Genomic DNA, 15,402 nt, shown 5'->3' with positions numbered 1-15,402 from the left:
AAGGGATGTAGTTTTGCTTTGAGAAGGTGATTTGCATAAATGCAGCATTTGGAAAGAAGGTCTAATTTCTCTATTAGATATTCAGGTGCGTATGGATAGAGGTCTAAAGGTTTTCAGTGTGTACTTCTGCCTACAGAGAAACTGGTCTTTGAGGTGGTACTTAGAGTCAAATCAATTAGACTTATTCAATCCTGATGGAATAAGTAAATTCCATCTATAAAATCAGTCTTAAATTCCCTCAAGCAAACGGATAAGTTAAAAATAAACAAGAACAACCCTTTCTTTAACAGTGTAGCAAGACAGGAAAATGAATGGAAATAGTAATTGGATCCTTTGTTGAACATTTTCGATTTGCCAGGTACAATGGTAATTTGCATGAATTATCTCATTTAGCACTCAAAATAATGCCTAGGAGGCAAGTATTCGTGTTGTTATCTCTACTTCTGAGATGAAAAAACTTTAAGTTCAGAAAAGTTTTAAGTATCTCATCTAAACTTATATTGGTAAACTTAGGCCCACTGGGTCTAAAGCTAAAGTTCTAACCATAGTGCTACAAACCACTTAAACCTTCCTCTTTTATCTGTTTTAAAGAGAACTGATTTTCAGGAAACTCCCTTCCATTTCAAGATTGGTCCTTTTCTCCTTCAGTCTTCTAGAATAGAGAAAGACAGATTTATTTTGGCAAATATTATAAAGTACATTCTGAACCATCTGGTATATATAACAAGAATTTTTCAGATTCTTGACTCATCTTTCCATGAGGACTGATCTGTCCTGTTAATTCATACATGTACATCAGATGTCTGGAAACATTAGGCACTTTAGGGTTTTTATCAGATCCAGATGCCAATATTCATGATGGTGTCTGTCAGGGCCTAAGTCAAAAGAAATCTGACCTGTGAAGATTATTTCCTTACAGGTCATTACTCCAGGGTAACTACCTGAACCTAAGAGGAAAATACCTGGTCAAACTCATTTATTATCACAATCTAATAATGCTAATTGGCAGTCTCTGTGATAAAGTTTAGGGAGAACTCCCCTGACATCTCTAATCAAGAGTCTGCTGTTATTGATTATTTGATAAATAAACCAGTTTTGTGCTTATTGCTGGGCTTGAGATATTTTAGTCCAGCTTGAGTGTGTTTATTTCCTCACAACTTATTGTGGTCCTCAACATTGCTGATTTAAGCATGAACCTATACGTATCCATTACAGAAATAAATGATTATAATGTAGCTTAAGAATTTCAAGATTCCACTCAAACTTTATTTTAGAAAAATTTGATGTTTAAATCCTTTTACAATATAACTCAGTTGAAGGCTTCAGAATCAGTGTTAATGAATTTTTAAAAATACAGCTTTAAGAGGTATGATTTCCAGCATGGCTTTCAAAAGAGGATCAGGTATGTGAATCTCTATCAACAAGTTATTTACTTAACTTCAGGGTTCCCAATTCTGTGCACTTCTGCATTCTCTGTGACTAGGTTTAAACAATGATTTAAATATTACAGGTGATTCCTCCCATGATTTTATGCAATGCACATATATCTCAAAGTTAATATAAGAAAACATGTCTTCTTGAAAATTCTTTTCTTAATGGTAATGTTTCCAACAAGAGTATTACAGTAGACAGAAAAGTGATTAAACACAAAGACTGAATTGAAAAAATACAGATTTTAAAATGGCTAAAATCCTCTGGGGTCCAATTTAGAAGCTCTAGACTCTCTGATGTTGGAAAAATGAAGGATAAAGGGGGATCAAATGGAAGAAAATTTTGAAAGGAATGCATAGGGTGCACCTGAACTTCAATCAAATATAAAAAGATATCAGAACTAGATAGAATCCCTTTGAAATATAAACTAATAAGACAAACCATAAAGATAGTACTTATATATTCTGCAGAGGATAAGTCACATGTAGGGAAAATCTCAGATAATTAAAATTTATCTTGGAGAATCTCTTAATAAGGTGTTGTACTGGAAACTAACATAGAAACCATCCCTCAGCAAGTTCAATACAACTAGTTCTTCAAGCAATGGCACAAATCACCATTTCTTTGGCTGGGCTGCAGGTGAAGTAGATGGCTTATAGCAGAGTGCCACATTGTAATAAAAATACATACTTTTAAAGACAAGAATCACATGCAGTATAGCAAGGTGCTCATACTAGAGAAATACTTGGAAGCTGATAACTACTAAAGGAATGGCAGATGTATTTCCCACCTCATGCTCATTTTGGGGCACATGTTCACTGAATAAAATGGACGGCAGATTCATCTACACTATTTATAACATTATTTCTGTCAGACTTTTTTTTTTACCTGAATGCTTCCAGTTAATTCGCATAAGTTATATTTCCACATGATGCTACTCCATTGGATTTGCTTTAAAAAATAAGCTTTCAGAACCTAACAGCCTCAAGAAATAGCATAGGTTAAAAAATATATTCTAGTTTAAAAGTGATTTATATAATTTTATGATTGTCTAAAAGGCTTGGTTAAATAGTGTCAGCATATTTGGGGGAATATTTTCAAAATATCCTTTTACAATATGTCTTTTGATTCTTGTGTATCAGGACTAAATATGTCACAAGTCTGACTGGACACAGCAGGCCACAAAACTGTATTTAAATTCCCTACTGGATATCACTACTTGCATATCTCAAAGGCATTTCGAATTCAACATATTAATGGTTGATTCTCACCCCTAAACATGCTCTGAGTGTTTTTTGTCTCAAGATAGTACCATAATTTTTCAAATTGTATCAGTATTTCTTTCCCTCATTCACCATTATCTAATCCATCCTTAAGTCCTGTACATTTTGCCTCTTAGATAAAGCCTGAATATGTCCATTTTTCTCCATTTCCGCTAAAACTGCCTTCATGTGAGTTACTGCCAATTCTTACCTGAGCTGCTAGAATGGCCCACCCATTGGCTTCCAACATGCACTCTGGTTTCTTATTTGTTCTCTATATCCTAGCCATGAGCTTTCCAAAGGGCCCTTCTGATCCCAACATGCTCTGTCTAAAAAAAGCACAATTATTCCCCACTGTCCTAAGGAAAAGATCAAACATCACAAGGTGCTAAATGATCTGGACAGCTCTCCACCTCTTTAAGCACTATGGTCTCCGTGTTCCAGCTGCACTGGGCTTCCTTCAGTTCCTTGTGCCCATCAAGCCAGATAGACACTTTTTGTTTGTTTTTGGTGAACTTTTTATTTGAAGTCTTTTAGCCACTGTGAGAATCATTGGTTTTGTTTTTTTAAATAAATGCTTTACGGAAGCGTACAAATATAAAATACACAAAAGTGAGCAAATCTTTCAGATACAGTTCGGTGAACTAAAGTGAACACACTTACATAACCACTACCCAGATAAAGATATGGACCACTCCAGTAACAGAGCGAGACCCCTGTCTCGAATGAATGAATGAATAAAAGTGAAGGGAGACCAAAAAAAAAAAAAATATATCAGTATTACTATTTCTGTAGTACTGGACCATTCCCAGTACTACAGAAACCTCCATCATGTTCCCTTCCAATCATTAAGTCCTCCCACAAAAGGTAACCATTATTTTGACGTCCATTACCATATATTCATTTAGCTTGTTTTTGAAATTTAAATGTTGGAACTTTTCTGTATCTGGCCTTCCCCCCTCTTTTTTTCTATTTGTTCATGAAATTCATCCAAGTTACAGTGTATAGTCAAGGGCATCTTTTTTTTCCACTGGTGTATTCTATTTCCTAAATATACTACATTTACTTATCCATTCTACAGCTGATGAAGGTACTGATTTCTAGTTTGGGCCTTTTATGAAGAAGGCTGCAATACACATTCTTGTACATGTCTTTTTTGTGAACATAACACATTTCTGTTGTGTAAAGACCTAGGAGTGAAAAGGTTCAGACACAGGGTAAGCATGTGTTCCATTTTGGTAGGTATGGCAGGTAGCTGGATTGCAGAGAAAAAGCTTTAGCTCAATGCAGCACCTTTGCCTCATCACTCTGAAGTATTTCTTAGACTATTGCCATTAGCAAGATTCTTTAAACATCCTCCTATAAAAATTTCAAACATATACACAAATATAGAGCCTCTGAGTACCTATAACATGACCTATATTCAACAGTTACCAATATTTGGCACGTTTACTTTATCTGTTCACCCTCTGGCTCCCCGTTTGCTGTGGAACTGTTTTGAAGCAAATGCCTCACTTTATGTATGTCGTTTCTTCCATACATCTTTCAGTTTGCATCTCTAAAAATATGGACATTTTCTTAGATAACCACAATGCCCTTATTCCACATAACCAAATTCTCATGAATGCAAGAATTGTTTTGGCTTGCTATTACATTTCCAATGTCTCACAGTTTTTTAGTACATAATACTACTCAAAGAACATTTCCTGAAAATACATGAAAAGATTTAAGTGTTTTCACCATCATCTTAGCCCAACTACAAAGATTCTGGTTCAGAGAAGAGTGGAAAGTTCAGAACCATGCTCTAGATCATATGGTCATTTAGACAAGGAGAAACCTAAAACTGATTGTACAGGTGGAATAATACAATTAGAAATTATCTTTCCCAAGACATAAAATGTACTTAATGAAGCCTATTAAAAATATACAGCAGATGTCCCACTAAAATCTACGATGCAAGTTCAACACCAATCTTACTATTTCTAAGCAGCACAGATGTGTTTTAATAATTGGTTTCTTTAGCTGATTAGCTTTGCAAGGTCAAAATTAGGTCATTTTACACAAAAAAGTACTACAGAGCTGATTTAATACCCAGCAATGAGCTTGGAATTGGTAGGTTTCTACTGTCATAGATTTTCTAGGAGCCTTAAAAGAAGATTTAAAGAACACAATTGCAAAGAAATAGGCTCATCCTGAAGTTTTTTCTTAAGCCATTAGAAAAATTTAAAGCTTAATTAAAAAGTAAAATGAAAACAGTATTATGACTAAGAAATCATTTAAGTTCAAATTGTAAACATTTTAAAGTTTCTTTTAATAGCATTAGCTTTAAAAAACTGTAACTGTGAAAGACTTGTTTTGATTCCGGCCAAAGCTAAATATTTATTGATGGTTTTTAAATATCTATCATTTATCAAGTATATCACTAAAAAAAGGAGGGAACTGAATTGAAAGGTAACATACAATTATATTTTTATTTCACTAACTTTTGTTTACATTCAAAATCCTAAATATGCAGGCCCAGATTTATTTTACAGATTGGGCTTTAAGAAACAATTCATTCAGGAAATTCTCCTTCTAGTTAGGATGTAGAGAGTTGCAAAAGCCCTTAACTCCGACATAAAAAACAATAGATAAACTAAGCAATCATTTTTCATTAAAACCATCAAAGAGATTTGGATATAAAGAAATCTAAATTATTTCCAGAGAGGGCTGAATCCTTCCTAGCTGAGCAAAAACAAATACTGGCATTCATACCCGAGGGCATTTGCCCAATGCTGGGGCAATAGGGGGTGGGCAAAGTAGCAAAAATGCCATTGGCACAGGAACTTTGCTAGGATAAGGAGAAACCAGCCAACTTTTAATAGTCAAGCCTGGGCTAGTATGGTGCACTGGGATTTGGAGAAGCTCGAAAGGCAGAACTGGTCCTCTCTGCAAACCAATTCCCCCTCATGCTACTTATCAGGAGGGTGGAGGAAAGCTGGTGGTTGTGCTGCAAAGCAGGAAGAAAGGGGAGGTTTCTCCCAAGCCCAAACCAACTATAACCACACAGTTAACTGTCACTATTAACATGACTTTACCATTCAATCCTCTGCTATCCCAGAAACTCTTGCTAAGAGAGCAGGTGGTTGTTTCAAGTATCTGGAGAAAATCTATTTATTTGAACAGCCTTATCAGCTAAACCTCAGGAGAGTAAATACCCTCTTTTCAAGAACAGTTGACTCAATTACACTACTCTTCAAGACTCACTTTGAAATCTGTTCCTTAACATGTCTACCAATTCTCAACTAGTAGGTCATGAAATCATGCCAAACCCCAATCAAGACGTTTCCCTTCCCCTTCAACCTCACTCCACATTAAAAAACCTGCTGAAGATCAGATCTCCCAAATTTCATAAATCTCCTGACTTGGTCTTCCTTACTGGAGTAAACTACAAACTCAGCATTCTTTGATGGTCTTTCCATGATCATGGCAAGAAAGGTGGGCCTGATCCTGCACTTATGATACTGGAAATTAACTGAAGTGGTACTCGGCCCTGACCCAGCTCAACTCCAGATTAGACAAAAGGGATCAACCCCTCATCCTAGCTATCTAAGGGGATAATCTTCTAGAGGAAAATATTACCTACTTTAGTCTGTATTATTCTTTTATACAATGTCTAGCATAAAATACAAAATTATAAAATATGAGAAGAAACTGGAAAATGTGAGCTGTAATCAAAAGCAACAAAAGCAACAGAAGCAGAATCACAGATGGCTCAGGGAATTAGCAGTATATCTTAAAAGAATGATTATAAATATGTCAAGGAATTTAGATTAAAAAATTGACCAAATTAGTTACAAGGATAAAAATGATAACTCTAATAGAAATTCTAGCTAAAATATGGTATCTGAAATGAAAATATTTATTGGCTAATATTGAACAGCAGAAAGAATACAGAAATGATCAATGAATTAAAAAGGTGAATAGAAATTTATCCAAAAGTGAGCTTATTAAATGACTATCATACATCAGTTTTTTCTTTCAATCTTTTCATCCTTGGAAACAGAAGAGGCTTGTTTAAAAATTTTTTTTTTTTGTGCCCACTTTATAGACAAGTACTTGGCACACAGCATTTAATGTTTAATAAACTATCTGTTAATGCACATTTCTATTAACATAAAGACTTTAAAAGTTATGATTAAAAAGATCTCACGATATTACTCAAATTTATGAAGTTTCATAAAATCCAAAATAAAGGACTTTAAGAGGTTCTTAAGTAAAAATATGTGCCACATTAACTATGCTTATCAACATGTTGCAAGGCCTACAGTATTCAGTATAGTAATATGCTGTACAAGTTTGTAGCCTAAGAGCAGTAGGCTATACCTGCGGTCTCCAACCCCCAGGCTGCAGACCAAGACCTGTCTGTGGCCTGTTAGGAACTGGACCCACACAGCAGGAGGTGAGCGGTGGGCAAATGAGCGAAACTTCATCTGTATTTACAGTTGCTCCCCACAGCTGGCACCACTGCCTGAGAACTGCCTCCCGTCGGATCAGCGGTGGCATTAAATTCTCATAGGAGTGCGAACCCTACTGTAAACTGTGCATGAGAGGAATATAGGTTGCACTCCTTATGAGAATCTGAAGTGGAGCTGAGGCGGTGATGCTAGTGCTAGGGAACAGCTGCAAATACAGATTATCATTAGCAGAGAAGTTTGACTGCATAATAAATGCAATGTGCGTGAATCATCCTGAAATGATTCTGTGGAAAAAGTGTCTTCCACGAAACGGGTCCCTGGTACCAAAAAGGTTGGGGACTGCTGGGCTATACCATATAGCCTTGGTGTATAGTTGGTTATACCATCTAGGTTTGTGTAAGTACATTCCACAATGTTTACATAACGACGTAACTGCTTAATATTGCATTTCTCAGGACGTATCTCCCCTGTTAAGCGATATATGACTGCCTTAAAAAAAAAAAGTCTGTACCTCAAGCCTTGAATTCATCCCTAATTAAACAACTGTAGTAAAAGAAAAATGACTAGGAAAAATAACATTCTTTGTCAAATGTTTAAAAACACACAGCAGTTAGTATCAGTCATTATTCCAGTGCATGCTAGTAAAAAAGTAGAATAAAAGAAATGCAGAAATTAAGATATGATAAATGACTACTTTAAGAGATGTATCAAATAAAAATATCTACATGTCAGAGATCCAGGTTGAGTATCCTCAATCTGAAAATCTGAACTGCTACAAAATCCAAAACTTTTTGAGCGCTGACATGACGCTCAAAGGAAATGCTCATTGGAGCACTTCGGATTTTTGGATTAGAGATGCTCAACCAGTAATGCATATACTCCAAATTCTGAAATCCAAAACACTTCTGGCTCCAAGCATTTTCGATAAGGGATACTCAGCCTGTATTATTTATGTGTGTGAGCATATAATCTGATCAAACCATCTTGAATATTTTCATTTTTAAGGTATAAAACTCATTTGCCATATAAAAAACTTACTTAATGTATATCTAGGATTATGAAAGAAGATGCTTTTCTATACCTGCAAGGAGCTTATAGACAGATGCCAATATAAATGCTGCTGACAGAGAGTAAGAAAACATTATACAATTATATAAATGACATTAAAAATAAACCAGAACTCATAAGATAAAACATATTAGTTCTAAATTTTATAGCCTTAAACCTTTTGCTTTTAAACTATACACTTTCCATAAAAATAATGGATTTTATTATTCCTTTATGGCAAGGTTAAGCAGACTGATAATGATAAATGGAATGTCAGCTGCTATCTACATCTCCATACTCCATCATAAAAGCAAAGACAATTTAATCTGTCAATATCGTAAGGTAAAAATGCTTAGAAAATGTGTTATCAGTATTCGTTGGAAATTTATCCTTCAACCATTATAGGCAACCAAGACTGAAGACATTTACATATAAATATCACAGCATGTAGAATTCCAAAGATGTAAAATTGGTTAATGTAAAACACTGAAAATGCTATCAAATTTTTCTGGGGCTGTATGGTGGTGGGAGACATTGCAAAGAAAAGATGCTTTTCTATGAAAGGTTCTAACAAGAAAGAAAACTATCAATCTACAGCACACATGCTATTACAATTAAATGCAAAGGGGGTGCTCTTAGCATCTTGTTACTTTGAAAAATCCAATTTCCTCTAATTTTGTAATTAGGCCACAAATTTAGAATCTCATTAAGAAATAAATGGTTATGCATACACTTAAAATGGGGTTAACTACATGGAGAAATTCTCCATCTTAATCTGTAGCTACGCATTCAAGTTTTAAGCACAACAAGAAAAGCATTTCATATATTGGAAGGTTTGTATGTAGCAGTACAAATCCAGATATATTTTTTCTTCTGTTTTCCTAAAAAAGCCAAATCCCTTCCTCCCCAAAGTTACTTTATCTATTGTTTTACCAGGCACGGTTTTTTTATTTTTCAATATTTCCACTAATTCTTCTGACCATACAAAGGGGGAACAAAGTTCCAATTAGGCACTCAACCTTTTTAACCTTTGTTATGAATTATTCCAACTAATCTATCCATTCAAAAGTAGTCTTATAGACCATGCTTGTATAATAGCTCCAGAGAGGAGGTAGCAGAAGAAGGTAAGGACTTGGCACCCCCCCAAAAAGCAAGAGAGCTGGAGTGAATATGAGTGGATGGTTGCATTTCACAAATAATGAAAACCTAATAAAAGCAGTAAGCCACAAAATTTTACTCATGTTAGAGTGAGCACCCTGGGAAGGCAAGGGAGTTTCCAAGAAATGTAGATGCTTAACCAAACTATAAGCTTACCCTGAGAGGATGAAGAAAACTTCAAAGATCTACCTTTTATATGCTGCAAAGAGGATGAGACATGTGAATGATCCCCCCATATCAGAGTGTATTCTGATTATACATATCCTCTTACCCTCCCCCCCTGCCAACAACTGCTTATAAAAATTTTAAAATGTTTCATATGCAATATGCAGCCTGGTTTCTACCACACCTGGAGTATCTTATTCATAAGGTTTCTCTATTTTTTATTTTGGAGACAGAGTCTCGCTCTGTTGCCCTGGGTAGAGTGCAGTGATGTCATCATAGCTCACAGCAACCTCAAACTTCTGGGCTTAAGCGATCCTCCTGCCTCAGCCTCCAGAGTAACTGGGACAGGCAAGCACCACGATATGGGCTAACTTTTCTATTTTTAGTAGAGATGGGGTCTTGCTCTTGCTCAGACTGGTCTCAAACTCCTGAGCTCAAGCAATCCTTCTACTTCAGGCTCCCAGAGTGCTAGGATTACAGGCATGAGCCACCATGCCAGGCCTAAATATATTGTTTTAACAATTTGTTAAAAGCCACCAAGGCTTTTTTTTTTTTTTTCCTTTTTTCTTTTTATTATTTCAGCATATCGTGGGGGTACAAAAGTTTAGGTTACTTATATTGCCCTTGCCCCCCCCCCCCCGCCCCCTGAGTCAGAGCTTCAAACGTGTCCATCCCCCAGACAGTACGCATCGCACTCATTATGTATGTATACACCCATCCCCTCCCCCACCCACATCTGCCCAACACCCTATCAATGTTATTCCTAAATGTGCTCTTAGGTGATGATCAGTGAAACCAATTTGATGGTGAGTACACGTGGCGCTTATTTTTCCATTCTTGGGATACTTCACTTAGTAGAATGGGTTCCAACTCTATCCAGGAAAATACAAGAGGTGTTATATCACCATTGTTCCTTATAGCTGAGTAGTACTCCATGGTATACATATACCACATTTTATTAATCCACTCATGTATTGATGGGCACTTGGGTTGTTTCCACATCTTTGCAATTGTGAATTGTGCTCCTATAAACATTCGGGTGCAGATGTCTTTTTTATAGAATGTCTTTTGTTCTTTGGGGTAGATGCCCAATAATGGGATTGCTGGATCAAATGGTAGGTCTACTTGTATCTGTTTAAGGTATCTCCATATTGCTTTCCACAGAGGTTGCACTAGTTTGCAGTGTATGAGTGTTCCTGTCTCTCCACTTCCATGCCAACATTTATTGTTATGGGACTTTTTGATAAAGGCCATTCTCACTGGAGTTAAGTGATATCTCATTGTGGTTTTGATTTGCATTTCCCTGATGATTAGAGATGTTGAGCATTTTTTCATATGTTTGTTGGCCATTCTTCTGTCTTCTTTTGAAAAATTTCTGTTCATGTCCTTTGCCCACTTTTTGATAGGGTTATTTGATTTTTTTCTTGCTGATTTTCCTGAGTTCTAAATAGATTCTAGTTATCAGTCCTTTATCGGATGTGTAGCACGCGAAAATTTTTTCCCATTCTGTAGGTTGTCTATTTACTCTCGTGACAGTTTCTTTGGCTGTGCAGAAGCTTTTTAATTTAATCAGGTCCCATTTATTTATTTTTTTTTGTTGCTGTGATTGCCTTTGGGGTCGTCTTCATAAATTCTTTGCCTAGGCCAATGTCTATAAGAGTCCTTTTCACATTTTCTTCTAGAATTCTAATAGTTTCACTCCTAAGGTTTAAGTCTGTTATCTACTGTGATTTGATTTTTGTGAGAGGTGAAAGGTGTGGGTACTGTTTCAGTCTTCTATATGTGGCTATCCAGTTTTCCCAGCACCATTTATTGAATGAGGATCCTTTTCCCCAGTGTATGTTTTTGTCTGCTTTGTCAAAGATTAGACGGCTATGTGAGGATGGTTTTATATCTGGGTTCTCGATTCTGTTCCACTGGTCTGTGTCCCTGTTCTCGTGCCAATACCAAGCTGTTTTAATAACCACAGCCTTGTAGTATAGTTTGAAGTCTGGTAAATTAATACCTCCCATTTTGTTCTTATTGCTTAAAATTGCTTTTGCTAAATGGGGTCTTCTCTGGTTCCACCAAGGCTTTTTGGGTCAGGAAAGAGTAAGGAGATTTTATTTTGCAAGTAGAACATTACAGTGATTTTTATTCTTCACCAGTAAAATGGGAATAATCTTAGTACATACCTCAAATGGCTGAGAACTTACTTAAATAATGCTTTTAAAGTAATCAGCACATTACCTGACATTCGAGTGTTCAATGACTGTTAACATTATCACAGGAAGATATATAATTTAATAATTCATTTATTATAGATTATAATTTAATAATTATTCAATTATGCTGAATAATAATCTCAGAAAAGATTATTCAGAATAATCTCAGAAGAGTTAATATTCAATGCTCAGTACTAAAATCTCTATCTCAGTACCTGACATGCAGTCAATAAATTTGGTTTGTATCATTACACTCCTCATGAGTTATAGAACTATGTTATTCAGCAGTGACCAGATACATCAAAGTCCACTCTAACCTCCCGTCATCTTCCTCCCAAACAAACCCCAGGCCTGCCTCATTTCCAAACAAACTCTTTTATATAAAAAACATTCAGGCAACCACAACCTGAGAATAAAAATACAAATCTAAAAAGTACTTTATAGATGTAAGATAATGTAACAGTTTATTTCTAATTCATTTTTTCTTACGGAATTTATTTTTTTTATTTTTATTTTTTTAAGAGACAGGGTCTTGCTGTATTGCCCAGGCTGGGATGTAGTGGCCCGATCATAGTTCACTGTAACCTTGAACTCCTGGGCTCAAGCAATCTTCCCTCTTTAGCCTTTTGAGTAGCTAGGATTATAGGCATGTGCCACCATACCCAGCTAATTTTTAAATTTTTTATAGAGATGGGGGTCTCACTATGTTGTCCAGCCTTCTTACAAAACACTTTGTACAGGGACAAATGGAGCAAGTACCTATTTGCCACTTACAATATTCTTCAATACCAAAATTTTGATTACAGTCTTTGGATTAAATAGACTTTGCCAGTTTTTTCTTTTCTTTTTTATTCTTTTAAGTACACAGAATAAAACTAAGATCACTGAAGGACAGAAACAGTTTCTTTAAACACAAAGCTTTTCCAAATAATAAGAAATAGGAAATAATTCCGTATGTGTTATGAAACTCTTTCCATAGCATAAAATTGTAACTAAAATTACTTTCCAAAAGTTACTGACGGCTAGGGTTCCACATGACCTAGGTTCAGCAAAGCAGATGTTCTGAACAAAGATTTAAGAGGAGAAAGTGGCCAATGTGAGTTGGGGGGCAGAGGGTCAGGAGCAGGATGGTTGTGATAGGATTAGTTCACCTACGGGTGTCAGTGGTGGCCAATACTGAGTGGGCAGGGGCACTGGGGCTGATACAGCCTACAGTGGTGGAGCCATCTTTCTCTTCACAACAGAGGCAGCTTTGTAGCAGGCCAGTTCTAAGGTGTGGTTCTAGGAGCTGATTCTAGAAGTTCAAAATACAGTCTGCTCCTTTAGCTCTCCCAAATGTGTCTGGAAACTATCTTCTTCCCTTTAATAAGTCCCTTTCAGTTTAAACAAGCTGATCTAAATTCCATTGTTTGAAACTAAGAACTTGACCAATAAATCAAAAAATAACATTTCAATGAAGTCAATAAACTCATTTACCTATATAAAGTTAAAAAATATGCACAACTAAAACAGTCTTTGACATCTTCACTGGAGTTTTATATCTGTTCTATTTTGATTTAATGAAAAGGTCACTGAAAATAGATTTGAAATATTATTTAATAATACTGGTGATGTGACAAATAATTTCTAAGAATTCCCTTAGAGATTGATCAATTTTCATCAATCAAGACCATCTTTTTTTCAACTCTCAAGGATTACTAATATCAAAACCAAACGGGAGCCTAGGAGTCAAAGCCTTTAATCTTTCAGTTGACCGAATCATTCCCACTACTAAAAAGAAGAATTAGAAAATTCATGGGCAATGAATGAGGAGAATAAAATTTTGCTTTTCATTAATTAAATAAATGAATATAATAGATGCCTCAAAGTCACAAATCTGAAATCTAGGTTATTTATCTTTTGAAAACGTCAATTAAAAGAAGAATCCCTCAAAACATCAAAGTACATTGTTAAATTCCTTTGGATGTAAAATAATTACTGAATCAAAATGAACTGAATCAATTTTAAAGAAGCCATAAATTCTTTGGTATGTCAATCTGAACAAAATATTTGACTATCATCTGGTTTATACAGTTTCCGACAATACAATTTTCAATAAAAATTTTAACCAGAGTTTTAAAAACTATATAACTATTTTAAAAATAGTATAAATATCCATGTCAATACCACCTATGTAAAGTCATACTTTAAGGCTTACATTTTATTAACAATTTGAAACTCATGGCAAAGGTAAATGTTATCTTAAAGTTTATAAACATTTAGAAATTATTTAAGAGAAGAAAAAATTTATGTATTTTAATAATCTAACATTTCTGGCTACATTGTTGGTGCTTTTGCATGTATTATCCATGTTAACTAGTCATCAAGGTAGAATTATCTTCATTTGTCATAAAGCAGTTGAATAGTATAAGGTACAGATTACTTAGGTAACTTGAAAGTGGTAGAACCAAATGTAAATCCATATCTGCCTAACTTTTCTATAATAAATCCCATCCTTTTTCTATTATATACCAGGTTCATTCTTTAAAGAAAGATAACTCAATATTGGTTTCTTAATTATTTCCATAAATACAAAATATTCTAACAAATAAACATCTTCCAACTGAGTGTTAAGAGTTATTAGGAGGAGTAGGATGTGAACTTTTGTCTTTGAAGATAAAGTTGAGTGCTTTTGACTAATTATGTGATAGAGAATAAACCTATAAAGAAAAATCATCATGTAAACACAGTTTCCTAAAACTTTTTCTATTGAATTAAACTATAACTTTTTAAAAGTCTATGGGCCCATGAAACTAGATCTGTTCAATGGCAAAGACAGACTGTCAAATGCAATAGTTGTTTTCATTTATCACAGCCTGGTAATTAATTCATTAGCCTGCCAATCAACTGCACTGCTAGTGAAATTTGTCAAAGTAGAATGAAATAGCTTACCGTGCACATGGATGTCTTTGTGATTTTCAGAGTAAAATCTGAAGAAAACTCCAAAGCTGAGATAGATGTTGTATGGCAATCTATATGCTACCCATAAAAAAAGAGTGAAAGAGTTAAAACAAACAAACAAAAAACCAGAGATAAACATCACTTCCTTTTTTATGCTTTTATGCAAAAAGGATTATGCTAAACCAGTGTTTCACAAACTTTAATCATTCACATACCATTTGGGGGATTACTTCCAAATTTAAGGGATATCAGTACAAATACTTAAGTCAATTTTTCTTTAAATCAAATCACTACTGTTTTACTTAGAATTCCTGTAAACAATGGTATATATTAAATCATGGCTCTGATGTGCACTGTTTTTCTGTGTTCCATATAAAATCATTCTGCATACCAACTGTGGTATACCTACCACGTTTGCTATAAATTATGTGTGATTAACAGTCAATAAATTTATAGGAAATGCTAATTTTAAAACACATGCTAATGAAAAGAAAAAGTTGTTTAAAAATTCATGTCCATATAATTGCATTTGAAGATAAGTTTAGGAAAAACCACAACAATTCAAACAAAACAGCGCAACTATCAAGATTCAACTCGGGGGCCGGGCGTGGTGGCTCACGCCTGTAATCCTAGCACTCTGGGAGGCCGAGGTGGGCGGATCGTTTGAGCTCAGGAGTTCAAGACCAGCCTGAGCAAGAGCGAGACCCCACCTCTACTAAAAATAGAAACAAATTATAT

General features: G+C 35.1%; 1 protein-coding gene across 3 annotated transcripts in view; it reads right to left on the bottom strand.

Moving 5' to 3' along the window:
- Positions 1-15,402, bottom strand: part of PRMT3 (protein arginine methyltransferase 3) — a 118,440-nt gene that overhangs the window by 21,581 nt on the left and 81,457 nt on the right. For all 3 annotated transcript variants that reach the window (XM_069469698.1, XM_069469699.1, XM_069469697.1), the window contains one exon: positions 14,656-14,742. In XM_069469698.1, coding sequence (XP_069325799.1) covers positions 14,656-14,742 — 87 coding nt within the window. The remainder of the gene's footprint in view (positions 1-14,655; positions 14,743-15,402) is intronic.

Source organism: Eulemur rufifrons, chromosome 6 (assembly GCF_041146395.1).
Source record: "Eulemur rufifrons isolate Redbay chromosome 6, OSU_ERuf_1, whole genome shotgun sequence".
Lineage (NCBI taxonomy): Eukaryota > Metazoa > Chordata > Mammalia > Primates > Lemuridae > Eulemur > Eulemur rufifrons.
Note: the sequence above shows the minus strand (reverse complement) of the source record. Positions and strands in the feature narration are given on the sequence as shown.